Raw genomic sequence first — 14,678 nt, 5'->3', positions numbered from 1 at the left:
AAAAAAATTCCAAAAATGAAAAGTAGCGCCTATCGGGGGCGCGAGCAGGGAAACGCACGGGCGCGTGCTGATAAGCGTTTCTGACGAACCTGCAGTTGCATAAGCTTTGGTATTGCAGATTTCGAGTCTCTTATACAGTCCCTGGTTTGGGCCCAACGGCCGAGATGAAGCCCAACTTTATATCTGGTTTGAATAAAGCAGGGCCGGATAGGCCTCTAGTCTAAGAATAAGGCTCACATGTCTTTTTGAGACAACGAGGCCCGCATTTGTAGGGCTGAACTCTGCGGACCAAGAGGCCACAATCGAGGACACGATTTGTATCCGAATCTGGCCCATTTGACTTGATCCCATTTAGGGCTCGTTTGGCATTTGTGTAACAGAAATCGACGGAGAATCAATCCACTAGGGGATTGGGTTGATTCCCTGCCACCACCCAATCCCCTTCCACTTCCCACGGATTAATCTCTTGTTTCATTGCCCATTTGGCATTTGCTTGGATTAGTCGGCTTGCTCTGGTTTGTCGTGTTTCGTCCGAGTCTGGATTTGTGGCTGAGACATGCCATTGTCCTACTGCCATGTCGGTATACTCTGAAAATATAGAAAAAAATTTAAAAAATTTACCTAGTTTACCCTGAACTAAATGATTCATGAATAACTGTACTACGGTAAGAAACACATTGGACTATCTCGACTTGTTAACAATCACAAATATGAACTATTTTAGAGCTGAAAGTATGACAGACCAAAACTGAAAAACCATTCAAATCCGACACTATTGGTTTCATTATTTTCTGAAAGTTGTATATAGCTGAAAGACAAACAAAACTGTGATGCTTTCTAAGACCATCAAATTGCTACTGTGCCATGTGTGAGGTGGTTGCCAGAGTACTGGTCCATCTTCATGTTCTGTATGAGTTGTTTTTGAATCATCGTTGGAGAAATCAATTGATCATCCACTGCAATCATAGTCAAACATGATTTAGTTAGACATTGTGCCACAAAAATGACTACTCTTTTAGGTAGAAACCATGCCAGAAGTAATCACTGTTAGTAATTGTGTAAAACTAGAAGGAAAAGGAAAGGTTATCTGCAAATAAGCAACACGCTCAAGAAGAGAGCCACTGCACAAATGGTAGAGCTGCAAGTAGAACTATGCAAATGCTATATTTCATATTTTAGAAGACAAAGCAAGCATTCTCAAAATAAACTGAAGTGTGCACAACACAAGTTTGCATTTCAGAAGTAAAGTACACAATGAACAAGGAAAACACTATTCATTCCTTTGTATGTTGCCAAAATTTTCCAATGACATCAAGAACTTGTCGCCAAACCCATAAATTCAGAAAAAAGGCAGCAATAGATGAGCTCTAGCTATGTACAAACTCTACACCATGCTCTTTAAGGAAAAAGAGATGGTTGTAAACAGAACTTTTACAAACTATTTGTGGGTATGCTGCTATCCCCTAGGACACAAGAGCTAGCAATCAAAATTTCTATAAACCACATATTTCTAAATTAAAATCACAAATTTCTAAATTTGAAACCACATCACCCACAACCGATGGATAATTTTATAACCATAACTCTAATATAGATGTATAACTAGAATCTGCATGGAGGAAACACAAGTTAAATGAATAATGTAGAGTTAGCAAAAAATTGTGACCTCATCACTGACTTGATTGCATACAACAACAATACATATTCATGGCTCATGTGCCATGTGTTCAGATGAGCTAGTGCTACTGCTACAACAATGTGACCTCATCATGGTCAGAGCAAAATTGGAATAATGCTAGTGGTTCAATTGTCGAGTTATAGTAGTTGTTCTATGTAGAGTGCAGCTTGTAATTAAATTCGAATATGGAGCAGTATGTACAAGTTTTATCTCAACTGGTAATTGCATCCCTAATCCAGTACATGAGCAACCAAACCAAAGCATCTCGGTCATAGGTAATCGAGAGAAAGAACCACATAGTAAACAAGCAGGTATCCACAGAATAATCAATCAGCCAGCACCACTCACCACTCATCAGTCACGAGAAAGTGGTCATCACTCAGCAGATTGTTGAAGAACTTGAGTTACAGCCTAGAACTTGAGCAGTTGAGCCACCAAATGCTATAGATCAATCACCGCGCATCACACAGCCGTTGTACAAAAATATGCAAAAGAATTACCCAATTTCTATATTTAGAAGAAACAAAAAATATCTAATGCAAGAGTGTGAAATCATTCACCCCAAATCAAGGGAATATTAGTGGATTTGTCTTATTCTTCTAGTGAGTTCCAATTCCAACAGTAGGCTATAAAAACAATTAGTATCTATTATCTACCACAAATAATGTAACTAAACAGGACATGGAAACTATTTCAAACATGAAAGCATCATATCATCAAGAAAAAAAATCATACAACCTATCTATTTAATTACCACCCCTGTTTGAACCTATTATAAAATTTAAGAACTATGTCAAATTGGCAGCGCTATGGTCTAAACTTATAGAAAGTTCTGAGAGACTGAGAATGCAAATGCTCAATCAAAAGTGGTCACCAAAGAGTTATTTCAAGCCAAGCTAGCAAGTTAACAATTCGACATGCTAAATAGCATCTCTACCTACCAATGATGTCCAACATAGACCTTGAGAAATTGGTCACATAGTATTGAACAATCAAATTGCTGCTCAAGTACTTAGTCGCAGTTGAGCGCCAAAGAACTTGAACCGTTCCACACTACCAATCATATCCTGCAAAAACAAAGAGATAAAGAACATCTGTTAGAAGATGGCTGAAAAAAATCATGATACGCTAAATAAACTCAAATTGTAAAGAAATTAAACAAGGATTTGTCAAGAGCACATCACTGTTGAGATCCTAAACAACGGAGGAGGACAAGAAACTTAAGATTTCATCAGTGAGGCTAAGCCGAATGGAATCAGTGTTGTACCAGCGCCTGCCAAAATGATACTGCATAAAGCCATGCTTTTTGCTTGACCACTAAATACAAAGGATGCCCGCTTGTGTAAAGAGCACAATATAACATATTCTTCTTAACTTCTAGTACCAAATTAAATTTCAAAGAAAAATTAATCAAAGCCAAAGATGTCACCAGGTAATGGAAGGAACTAATGGCATGACTTCTCTATAAGTTTCAAGATAGACTGGATAGCAAATTTCATGTGAAAATTGAGATGAATTACACAAATTAAACTACAGCACAATCTGAACTGAACGTGGTGGGAAAAGTATCAATGTAGCATTATGATTTGTACCTATAATAGTGCACAATTTGCATCGCAAGATTATTAATAGCAAGGCAAATTCCTCACATTTACTGCTACAACCAAGCTAGAATTGCACAAGATACCAATGTACTCCGATAACAATGTTGATTCTAAGTGTTATAAGGTATAATTGCACAACAACTCACAACAGTATCTTTGAGTAAAATTTGGATTGAATAAACACTTACATTCCGCTACTACATGAGTCTTATTGTCTTAATACATTTGCAGGTCAACCGATTTTGACAACAAGGGCAAAAATGACCCGCTATGATGTCAAAGAACTTGCAGAAAATGCCAAGATCTCGTTCATTGTTACTAATCAACTAGGCGCATTGGCGCGCTTACGCCGCGCCTGATTTACAGGGTATAACAAAAGAAGACTAAAAAAATTAGATTCACAAATTTTGAGCATCTCAATATTTATTTATGAATTTATCAATATTTAACACATTCATTTAATTATAGAGAAAACAATGATACTTTCATGCATGAACATAATTTTAACATGTAAGCGCCAGTAATACAAACCTAACTAAATTTGTATCATATTTTTTGAGTTTTAGATTTTTTTTGTGCATTTTAGATTATTCAACCTATTTATCAATATAATTATTATTCCTTTCGCTATATTTCTGGAATTTCCCAAAAAAATATGTGTACATATACGTATGTGTATATGTATAAATATGTATACATGTATGTATACGTATCTATACATACACGTGCACATACATAAAACCCACTTAAAAAGTAGCTATAGTAACTTGATAGATTAGAGAGAAATAATAGAACGCTTCATGATGCACTAATAAACATCTCGACTCAAGTCTGGACCGCAGCACCATGAAGCTGATGCCCACAGCAGGTCAGGAGAGAGGAGACGAGGAGGAAGACGGGAAGAGGAAGAGAAGCAGCACCTACAATCCTTTGGGGTCGGAGAGGAGCTACTGGATTAGCGAGGGGCGTGATGGCTGGAGCAGCAACCGCCAGGATCGAGTAACGAGCCACCAGGCGGGTAGGCGAGCGGTGCGAAAGGACCGCCGGATCGGAGAGGTGAGCGGCGCGAGAGGATGAGCAGGAGCCAAGAGTCGAGCAGGGTGCCACCGGATCGGGGAAGGCGAGCAGCGGGCGATGGGTTGGAGACTTGGATTGGAGCACGGCCAAGAGCGCCGCACGCGAGGACGTCTGTTCCCGGCCTCGATACGGGTTTTTTTTTAATTTCCCCTTGGGTCGGCGTGGAACGGGCGTGAGTCAATTCACGGCCCAGCCAAATGCAGTTTTGGCCTGCCACAGGGATTTGGCACGCGTGCATCTGGTGGAGAGAAATTTTATGGGATCAGATATTTCTTAAGATCCGTACAGCGTTTTTACACATGTTTTTATATATATAGATATATATGCACGCGTCGTACAATCACGTGTGTACGACGCGAATAAGGATCTCACGGGGTCTTACAAATTTCTCTCTGCATCTGGTTCCACAAATGGTGGGGATGGGGCCACAGTCCACGCCGATCCACTGCTTGCCAAACGAGGCACTGCTCTTCTTCCCACCGCTCGTTCAACCATGTGCACACACGTTTGATAGAAACAAGATCTATGCATCCGATTGGGTAGTTCCGTGGTTGGATCGGATCCCCTTGATGTGTAGCACAACCGGAGGATAAATAAAATTGTTGCGAAAGATTAGCTGAGTGAAATACTTGGCTTTCACTCGTGAACCATGAGGATTATCGGATTTTTAAAAAATATTCTTCTTTTATTGAAAAATTATAAAAATAATAGTCAAAATCCGAGCCGCATAAACTACCGACTAGACTTGTCGACACTTCACGTGCTGACATCATATGTGATAGTGGGTTCGGGAGCTTGTTGGCACTTTCCAGGCCAACGTGTATTATGTTCCGTATACGATATTTAAATAACTTTTTCATATAATCTTAGATGTAGATAATATTTATATAAAAATTATGTCTCTTAATGATATCTACAACTTTGTAGTTGAATGCTTTTCTATTTATATTTGTCTAAATGCTTAAAAAGTGGTTATAAATTTTAGATACAAAAACTAGATCTAAAACTTCTAACAATCTTTTGTGCATCTAAACGGATTCAGATATAAAAGTTTTTAACTACAAAGCTATATATCTCGTTGATAGATACAATTTTTATATAAAAATCATCTTTATCCGATATCATATAAAAAGTTATGATTTTTTTAATATTATCAACGAGATATAGGGCTAGTCGGCACGCGGAGTGCCAACAAACCTCTAGACCCACTGCCACATAGGATATCAGCATGTGGACTGCCGAGTAGGATCGACAGGTACCTATTTATACAAATATCAGATTTTAACTATTATTTTTACAAGTTTTTAATAAAATAATATTATTTCAAAAAAGCTCAGGATTATCCCCCATCTGCTTCTAAATTCTCAGGTTACTAGGATATATCCAACAGGTGAAATTTGAAACAACTTTTACACCAGAAGGTTTGGTCGTTCTCGACAAGTTTGAATACCACGCAGGCAGGAAGGAAAGGGAGGTTTGAATTATTTTGGATGGTTTGGTTGCTCCCATGCTTGAACCTAGCTTGTATATGTGAGTCAAAGGTATCTCGATCAGATTGAGTACATATAGTAGTAATTATTTGGTTTTATGTATTTGTTCAGCTTGATTAAAAAGAGATAATGTTTGATTGCTCGTACGAAGACATATACATATAACCAAATGTTGTGCACTAATCATACACTAATAGTATAATTAGTCACATACTATACTACATATAGCGAGTCTGTCTCTAAATAAACACATTTACATCTCATATCTATAGAGTTAGATTAAGTATATACATTCACATCAAAAAACCAGTACATATAAATAATCAAACACCTGCTACCTACGAACTATCATTTTATGGACCAGACTGAGCCATATGCCCACAACCGAACGCTTACTACTTGTCCGTGCAGTAATGTGTGTTCACATGCCATGAGTTGGATCATAGTTGTTCGATTTGATCCATAAACCTTCGTCTCTCCATCATTCATGTATTTCATTTTCGGAAACGGATACACGTTTTTCCACATCAATTTTAATGCAAATCTGAATTTAGAAATGGATGCTCTCTAAAAGAAAATTTGGATGTGGACAAGCTCAATTTAGATGGTTATGGATATGCTTTGACACCTGAAGTTCTGTTCGTGTACGACCCGTTTCTGTCCAGTCTAACGTTAACGCTTCCGGTGCATGAATCACGATATGTGTTGTCCGTGTTGAATAAAATTATCGCTGTTAGGATCTCTCCTCCTCCGACTTTCCTATATATAGTTTGAATAGCCCATTCTATTAAAGGGAGTATGAGTTGGTAAAATAGCAGACTGACATCTTAGTCATATTTTTCGCTCCCTTTCGTTTAGAAGTAGTAGCAGTATTTATTTTAGTTTAATCTTTAAAGTTAAATTTTAATTAAGATTTTTTTATAAAATATATCATTTATAGCTATAAAACTTATCTAAGTGTGAAATTATTTTAACTTATGGATCTAAGTTATATATTAGATATTTTTGTAATTTAATTAAATATTAGTTAAAATATATAAAATTTAATTTTTTCAAAAAAAAAATACACCTCTACTTTTGAACGGTGAAAATACTATATAAAACACAAGTTGTTTCTCGTGCCACCTCTTACCATACTCTCATCCCATCTAATAAAACCTCTAAATTTCAAATAAATTATCCATTTTTACTATCCACTCTTGTTCTCTAGCCTCTCACCTCATTAACTACTATGAATATAAAACCCGTTTTACTAATAAAAATAAATGAATAAATTAGAAGAGAAATTAGTAGATAATCTTCTCTCCTTTTTCAGATCTGATTTAAAATCAAACTATGATATAGCTCCAACGTATTTTTTCGGTGACGCTTCATGACGCATGCATTTTCTATACTTAATTTTATGTTTAATATTATTATATCTAATATATATTTTTTTATAATATACCGGCACTTAGCTAGTCCCAGAGGAATTTAGCAGTCTGATCTGTGTTCTCCAGAACTTGGGTGGCACAGGTGCACACACAGCGCAACAAATCCAGCACCCCGCGACCCCATCTGGTCCCACTCTCACTTCCAAGTGGGCCCATCTACCGCAATAAGACAATCATGTGCTGGCTGCCAGGTCGGCCCCACCGGAACGGATCCCCCGCTTCTTCTACCGAAATCGTCCTCTGGTGCGCCGGTAACCTTCCCCGCTCCTTCTACATAACCGCTCCTCCGCCAGCCCCCCACCCCCGTCGGATGCGACGGCGACGGAGACGGCGTCAATGGCGTCCTGCTCCGCCGCCGAGCCCGGCACCCGCTTCTCTGATCGAAGTAAGCCTTCTGATTCGATGCAGCTAGGCCCGTTTCCTTTTTGGTTGAAAATTCAGCTATTAGGCTCGATTTGGCTCGTGGGGGTTTTTGATCCGGCGTTTGGGGCTTTCTCTGTCCAGCGAGGAGGTCGTCGCTGGGGTTGAGGTTCATGGTGTTCCTGATGCACGTGGTGTTCGTCGGCGCCGTCTTCATCCTCGATACGACCCTCGACAGGCGAATCCACGAAGAGCCGTGGTACAATTCCCACTTAATTCTTCTGATTTTTTTCATGATTGCTCGGGTGTCCCGTGTTTTTTCTTGGTTTGGAGAAGCTTGGTTCTACCTCTAGGACTCTAGGTTGCAGCAACGTTGCAGTATATGGTTTTAGCTGTCTAACTGTCTTCTAGTAGATTTTAATCTTGTCTGATTCGAGGGGAAAATGGATTTTCGGGTGCTTGCACAAGCAAGTGGTTCAGCATCTGATGTTGATCTCGCTGAATTCATGTAAATCTGCACGGCCGAGAGAACGATGCCCTTCTGTTAAGCATTTCGATTGAATAATTGCATATCTTAATGGTACTCGTGGAAGTGACATACTGTCATTTCCGCTAAAAATTCATGCCTGATTAGTCAGGAACAGTACTTCCCATCACTGTGCACTATGTAGTGTGTACTGCTCCTTTTTCATGTCTGCGAGTCATGTTCTGACTCTTGAATTCTGACAAAATTTGTAGTTGATCTCTCTACTTTTTAGAGGCGAAGGTTTCTATGTTATTTCATCTTACAGAGCAGTTTTGATTCTAGGTATATCGGGGTGTATGGAATGCTTGTTCTGCTCACACTAGTGCAGTACTTTTACACAGCTGGCTCATCTCCAGGGTAATTGCATTACTTTTTTGAATTTGTTCTCATCCTCCATATATGGCATTGTATATTGAGCCTGGAAACTGTTTGACCCTGTGTATTGGGGTCTCCTGTGTTATTAGGTATGTTATCGATGTGATGAGAGCTGGTTCCACAATGCATGCAACCTTCGTCAATACTGCCACTCTTTCAAAGTAATGTCCTTAGCTCCATAGCATTGCACCTGGTAATTTGATCTCTTTGGCACTGGGAAAACATGTGGGAGGTATGCATTGATATTTATGCTTTCTTGTGCTCTCTTTTGATGATTAAGAAAAGGCAATCAAGTTCAAGAAACGGAAGCATAAATTCCCCAACAAGCCGTGCTCAACTAGAGAAACTTAGCACGATGACTGCTACATCTTCATGGACGCAGATGGTTATGGATCTATATTCTCCAGGGTCAAGCAGCAGGTACAGCTATGGTTATTGAGAAGCTTTTCTTTTTTTCTTTTCTTTTGAGGCAACAATCTCCTGAGTAGTGGCATATTTTTATGGTATTTTTCATTTTAGATTTCGTGTATTTGCTCATAGTTATATGTCTAATATAATTTATTTGTCTTTCAGGGATTGGACTTGCACTTACTGCAGGGTCATTCAGGTATACTTTATCCTGAAATATTGAAGTGTTAAAGGTTCCATAATTTTGACATGCAAATAGTTATTAGTGTAATCGTACTTTGCACAAATTGAAGTTTGTGACATGAGGCATTCATTTTTTAGTTATGTCTAAATACTCTTGGCAAAATTTACGGAATAATATAAGTTCCTTACAACCTTGCTTCAAAATTTACCGAGTCTATTCAGAAAATGTCTGTGAGAATTCAAAAAATGAAACTGTGGAGGTTTGGTTATATTTGTTGATACAGTTGAAGATGTCTCTTAACACTCTTCACATCCTTTCCTGAATAGTTGTTTCGTTATCAGTTTATGTCATTCAAAGATCCGTTTATGATACGTAAGACCGTTGGACTTGTAAGACTTTCTTAGACTTGAAACTTCATTTAGGTGTTACATACTTACATATTCCCAACTGATAAGAAATGTGGTGGGCACAGGTCCTCGAATTTTACAGAATGAACTTCTGCTTATTAGTTCAGAACTTTTCTTCCCAAATGTCATTGTGTCATGCAGATTTGAACTATTATACCCTTCAATTTTTTTACATGTTAAGTTATAATTTCGCTACCATTCTTTTGCAGCCACCTCGTACCAGGCACTGTCATGACTGTGATAAATGTGTCCTTCAGTTCGATCATCACTGCATATGGCTTGGAACATGCATTGGCAAAAATAATCATTGCCGTTTTTGGTGAGTTTTGAATGTGTATTGTTAGCTGTGTGTGTGTATACGGGGACGCTATTCTACACCTAGGGTGTAGAATACACCTAGGCCTCTCTATGTATACACTCCCCCGGCGTGTCCCGACCCAACGGGCGTGGGCCTGGGAGACCGATCGGCTCCCCACCCTCGTACACGCACGCCCATGGGCCCCGCGTTCCCCTAGATTAGCACCGTGGTGAATGGTCCAACGCCCCCAGCTTGGCGTAGGCCCCATAGTGGCGTATCCGAACCTACAGGACATAGCTACAGAGCACGTTGCTCAATGACATGTGGTCCCAACTTGCAATGGGTTCGTTTGTCAGTGGTGTGCTGCTAGCGGGTAGGATGAGTCCTGTGTCCCTATGGGTTCCTTGGTGTAGCTAGCCTTCTTAATTTCCATGCTGGTTTGCATCGTCGTCATGCATGGTGGGGAAGCTAGCGAATTGGAGTAGCTAGTACTTGTGCCGACTGATTTGAGATTGAAAAGAAGTTATTGAAAATAACTACAAGCTTCTGAAGCTACTGAATAACTACTGAATATCTGAAAATATTGTATGCAGGATGACAGGGTCAATCCAAAATTTGTACCAAACATTGAAAAGCCTAAGAGCAAGGATAACAAAACTTTGAAATCAACTACTGACACAATAGTTGTCAGTAGCTTCTAAGTTATAACAAAACTACTGACAACTATTGACACAAACTACTGAACAATTTTACTATAACTTAAAACTACTAAACAATTATTGACACTACTAAATAAAACTACTGACAATACTAAGCAGATTACTGATACTACTGGTAACTACTAACACTACTGACACAAACTACTAGATAATTTTAACTACTGAACAAATTTTATATGACTTGAAACTACTAAAAAGCTACTGATAGAACTATGGAAGAATTACTAAACACCACTGAGCAACTACAGGGTTGCTGCTAAACTACAGATAACTATTGACTACTACTGGCACTACTGAACAATTTTTCTATAACTTGAAACTACTGAACAACTACTCACGTGCAGTAAATTCACTCGCTTGGCCCCACATGACCGAGCCCACCATGGCCTAACTGAGCGCATGTATATAAAAATCAGCTCGCACGCATGCAAAAAGCACATTGTGTGCATGCCTCTATGTTTGAGCCCTATGCCATGCAACCTGATGTAACTAGTAGTTTATTGTCATTAAACATTGAAATGTCCATATTGTTGTTCCTTGTGGTGTGCTATGGCACTATGTTTGTTCTTATGGGTGTATAACAAACCTTTCCTAGGTGGTACATATTTGAAGAAACAATCCTGTGTATCTGGACTGTTGCCCTCTACATTGAATCATTTCGTTTAGATATTGACAAAGCCTGGTATGATATTTTGCTCATATGTTGCGAATTTTATGCTTTCAATTTGGCCATTGGTTTGCCTGCTATCTTGGCTGAGCATCCTTTTCATCACCATGACAGGTGGAAGGATTTTGTTGGTGTAATTATGCTGGCAGTGTTGATCTTTATCCTCATATTCCTACTACTATTGTTGCTGTTTCATTCGTAAGTTTTCTCCATGTCTCGTGCGTCTGGCAGTAAAAGGGCTTTTAATTGTTGAAATGAAATGTCAAATAGCAGCTCCATTTTTAAATATTTTCCTTGAACCGATTGGTTGAGAAGGGCTGCCTATCCTTTGTCAGAAATATATATGAAAAAGTTGCAAATTTGAAGTTTGATGTAACATTTCTGAAATAGTCGTTGCGGTAGGTTAATTTTTGCATAATCATTTTCTCTTTAAAGAAAGCATTGAGCTCTACTAAATTTCCATTGAAGTAGGAGTAAAAGTGACAACACAGGGAAATACAATCAGAAGACAAAAAAAGGCCGAAAACAAAACAAAAGAAACAAAAAGGAAACATGAGGGGCATTAGAATTTACAAGCCAGCAACAAAACTACCATCCACGATTCTGCTTCGTATTGGATAACCATTATCTTTCAGAGCATCAAAATTACACATCTTAAAAGCTAGAATGTTACAGACACTTTACTTTCATACAACATGGTATATAGCTTAAGAACCTCAAATCGATAACACATTTTGTATAATGCGTGTCGGCCTGATCTCTTTTGCAGATACATTGCTCTTACAAATCAAACCACCTACGAAGTTGCCAGAAGGAAGAGGATATCCTACTTAAGGTATGGAATTATAGGAGCGACTCGGTTTCCTGTTTGTGATCAGTATATTTTCATATCCTTGAGATGATGGCAGTAGTGAAACATTGGTTCTGTACCACAGGGGAGTACCTAACAGAGTTCATCCATTCAGTAAAGGGATCTGTAGAAATATCTACGATTTCTGCTCCCCTTGTCAGAAGGGATTTGTTCTGGAAGCTTTGCCCCCACTTGAGGAGCTGGAAGCCAGAGCTGCTCGTTACACATGCCGAGATATAATTTGCTGCCGTTGCTGCTGATATCTTGTACCATAGCATTATGTCCCTCTAGCCTGTTCTGTAAGTCTTTGTTGAACCTTTTCGCTAATGGACGCATATTTTTAATGAGCTGCATCCGTTAGATGTCCTCAGAGTTCATCATTCATGTATAGTTGTACATTTTCACTCAAGGAAATGTGTGGTCCGAGATCCAGTTGTCGACAATTGTTGGTATGGCCTTTCATTTCAAATAGGTGGGGACGCTTCCTTGTGCATAATAATTAGGTTTTGTGAACAGATAGAATTTGTTTGTGCTAGTGTCGAAATGTACATTCGAGGTGTGGTTGGTAATTTCAGAATTATGTCGACTCTCTTGAGCCTTTCTTTCTCCTGGGTACTCATCATCTGATACTTGCGCACGCATGTACATTCGCTGATGAAGGCCAATGACTATATTGATGACTGGCGAGCGAATGTTATGGTTACTCTGCGCGAGTTTTGAAGGTACAAATTACTACTGAATTATTTAGAAGTGAAAGATAATTTACGTTCTGTGCACTGGTGCATCCGTGTATGATATCGGAAGATGGCAGAACTTTCAGGAAGCCTCTGCTTGCTCGAAGAAACTCGCATATAACCCTTGAGCCGGCGCCCGGGCGAAGGGCCCCCAAAGCACGCCTAGGCCCGCGTGCCGCGTGATCGGCGGTGCAATAGTGAGCTCCCGACCTCCCGTGAAAGCGAGAGCTTCCGCGGTGGCGCGGACCAACACCGCTGGCGCCTGCGCTTGGGCCTTGCATGACCTGAGCGCGAGCGCGTCGCCGGGTATCATTTTAGCTATGCCCGCCCGGTGCGGCAGCCGGCAGCCCGGAGGCCGCCGACTGGAATCGGTGACGCTGCCAATCGACCTTAACACACCGCCCCGGATGGGTTGAAGCTTCAGAATTGACAGCTAGCGAAGTAGCGAGGCGCCCTGCAAGGAGAGAATCCTGTCACCCTTGATCGGACAACTGGAATTCAGGGTGACTCGACGTTTCCGGCCATCACGTTGATAACGATCGGTGCCCGGGCAATGCCCGACATAACATGGGATCGCACGACGCATCTCTGCGTGACTGCATTTGGCCACTCATTTGCAGTGGCACTTGGAAGCAGCTGCTCGCCTTTCACTGCAATTCCTGCAGCCCCATGCATGTCTTAACCTGCTTATTACTAGCAGTTTAGCACGGCCCATGCACATACTCGCGCATCATGTCACCTTGTTTGCTATGACCAAGGCTTGTAGCGCCATTCTGCTGGACGTCATGTTGATAACGATCCCATGTGCATTGTGTTCTGTCTGTTCCATCCTGTTTTCAGTACCTTGTCCTGTATCAATTGTTCTCCATAGGGTTTTTTTGGTGATGTTTCAAACATACGAGTAATAAACCCCACTACATTTTCTTATATATTTAACCACATTGTCAGTGTGCTAACTTTATTGTGATGTTAACAGTGGCCGCCACATAGTATTGCAGAAGATACTAGCACTAGGTTAAACCTCGACAAGTACAGGACAGCCACAGAGGACACAGGCCCAAAGTGGAGTTGGTTGCAAGTTGAGACCTAGAGCCACAACAGTTGTTAAGACAGTGCCTATTTCCTTGGCCATTTCTCTCTTCATTGCACCTTCTGGACGCCCCTTTTAACAAGAGAAATGTGCTCCCTGACTAGTTGCAGTAAAAGAATATAGTGGTATTATACGGTATCATGCTCAGTCATTTGGTAACAAGAGATAGGCTTAACTAAGCAATGCGCAGCCCCTTATCTTTTATCGATTGCGCCATCATCTTGCATCGAGACTAGATGCATTCACCCATGTGGTGTCATCCAAGAAAGATTGAATAGCGACGTGTCTCCTAGGCTCCTAGCTATCATGAAAGACATGAACTTCAGGTCTTCTGCTCCGAAGTTTGGCCTATACTGCAAGTGTTGGAGCCTGCTTCCAGAACTGATCAAAAGATATTGTACATGGAGTCATTTAACATGAATCAGCCTTGTACAGTTTCAGTCCCTCTCTGTTCTTTTAAGATCTAAAGATGTGAAGTTGTCTCAAAGGACACACCAATTGTACTATCCTTTTTGCAGTTCAACTCCGAAAGCTCTTGGAGGACAGCAGCCTCAAGTTCAGACTTCAGAACCGTGATAGTTCACTGTTTAGCCTTTGCTTCAACTGCCTCTCCTTTTCTATTTGTCCTAGGCAGTTCTTTTGCTTTTGCATTTGCATTTTTGTCATGTCCAGGTTACACCTGGTACAGGTCATACTACTGCGCGCATGCCTCAATGTCTAGACCTAAGTACCTGGTACGACTTAACAGCATGCTGCTTTTATTCAATAAACTTTTCAG

The 14,678-nt window shown here is 40.1% G+C and overlaps 1 protein-coding gene and 1 long non-coding RNA gene across 3 annotated transcripts; one reads left to right on the top strand and one right to left on the bottom strand.

The window, feature by feature from the left end:
* Window positions 1-739: 739 nt before the first annotated feature.
* On the bottom strand, window positions 740-4,533 carry LOC133921578 (uncharacterized). Of its 2 annotated transcripts, none has more exons than XR_009910299.1 (3): window positions 4,203-4,533; window positions 2,027-2,745; window positions 740-956 (listed from the first exon to the last, which is right to left on the bottom strand). It is a non-coding gene; the product is annotated as an uncharacterized LOC133921578 (long non-coding RNA). The 2 variants fall into 2 exon arrangements; XR_009910298.1 differs by having other exon boundaries at window positions 4,207-4,532.
* A 2,994-nt stretch (window positions 4,534-7,527) lies between these two features.
* LOC133921577 (protein S-acyltransferase 10-like) lies at window positions 7,528-12,681 on the top strand. The gene is made up of 11 exons (XM_062366518.1): window positions 7,528-7,667; window positions 7,787-7,901; window positions 8,451-8,525; window positions 8,633-8,704; window positions 8,829-8,963; window positions 9,117-9,150; window positions 9,752-9,861; window positions 11,155-11,241; window positions 11,341-11,424; window positions 11,996-12,061; window positions 12,162-12,681. Exons 1-11 carry the CDS (start codon window positions 7,619-7,621, stop codon window positions 12,334-12,336), a joined length of 1,002 nt encoding a protein of 333 aa, XP_062222502.1. The 5' UTR covers window positions 7,528-7,618; the 3' UTR covers window positions 12,337-12,681.
* Window positions 12,682-14,678: the final 1,997 nt, after the last annotated feature.

The sequence above is a fragment of the Phragmites australis genome, chromosome 6 (genome assembly GCF_958298935.1).
Source record: "Phragmites australis chromosome 6, lpPhrAust1.1, whole genome shotgun sequence".
In the NCBI taxonomy this organism is placed as follows: Eukaryota; Viridiplantae; Streptophyta; class Magnoliopsida; order Poales; family Poaceae; genus Phragmites; species Phragmites australis.
Note: the sequence above shows the minus strand (reverse complement) of the source record. Positions and strands in the feature narration are given on the sequence as shown.

Bases quoted from the DNA above. Each gene is read 5' to 3' on its own strand.
- LOC133921577 (XM_062366518.1), top strand. From the start codon at position 7,619: ATGGCGTCCTGCTCCGCCGCCGAGCCCGGCACCCGCTTCTCTGATCGA. The intron at 8,705-8,828 runs GTAATGTCCTTA...GATTAAGAAAAG, and splicing joins AATACTGCCACTCTTTCAAA to GCAATCAAGTTCAAGAAACG. The intron at 12,062-12,161 runs GTATGGAATTAT...TCTGTACCACAG, and splicing joins AAGAGGATATCCTACTTAAG to GGGAGTACCTAACAGAGTTC.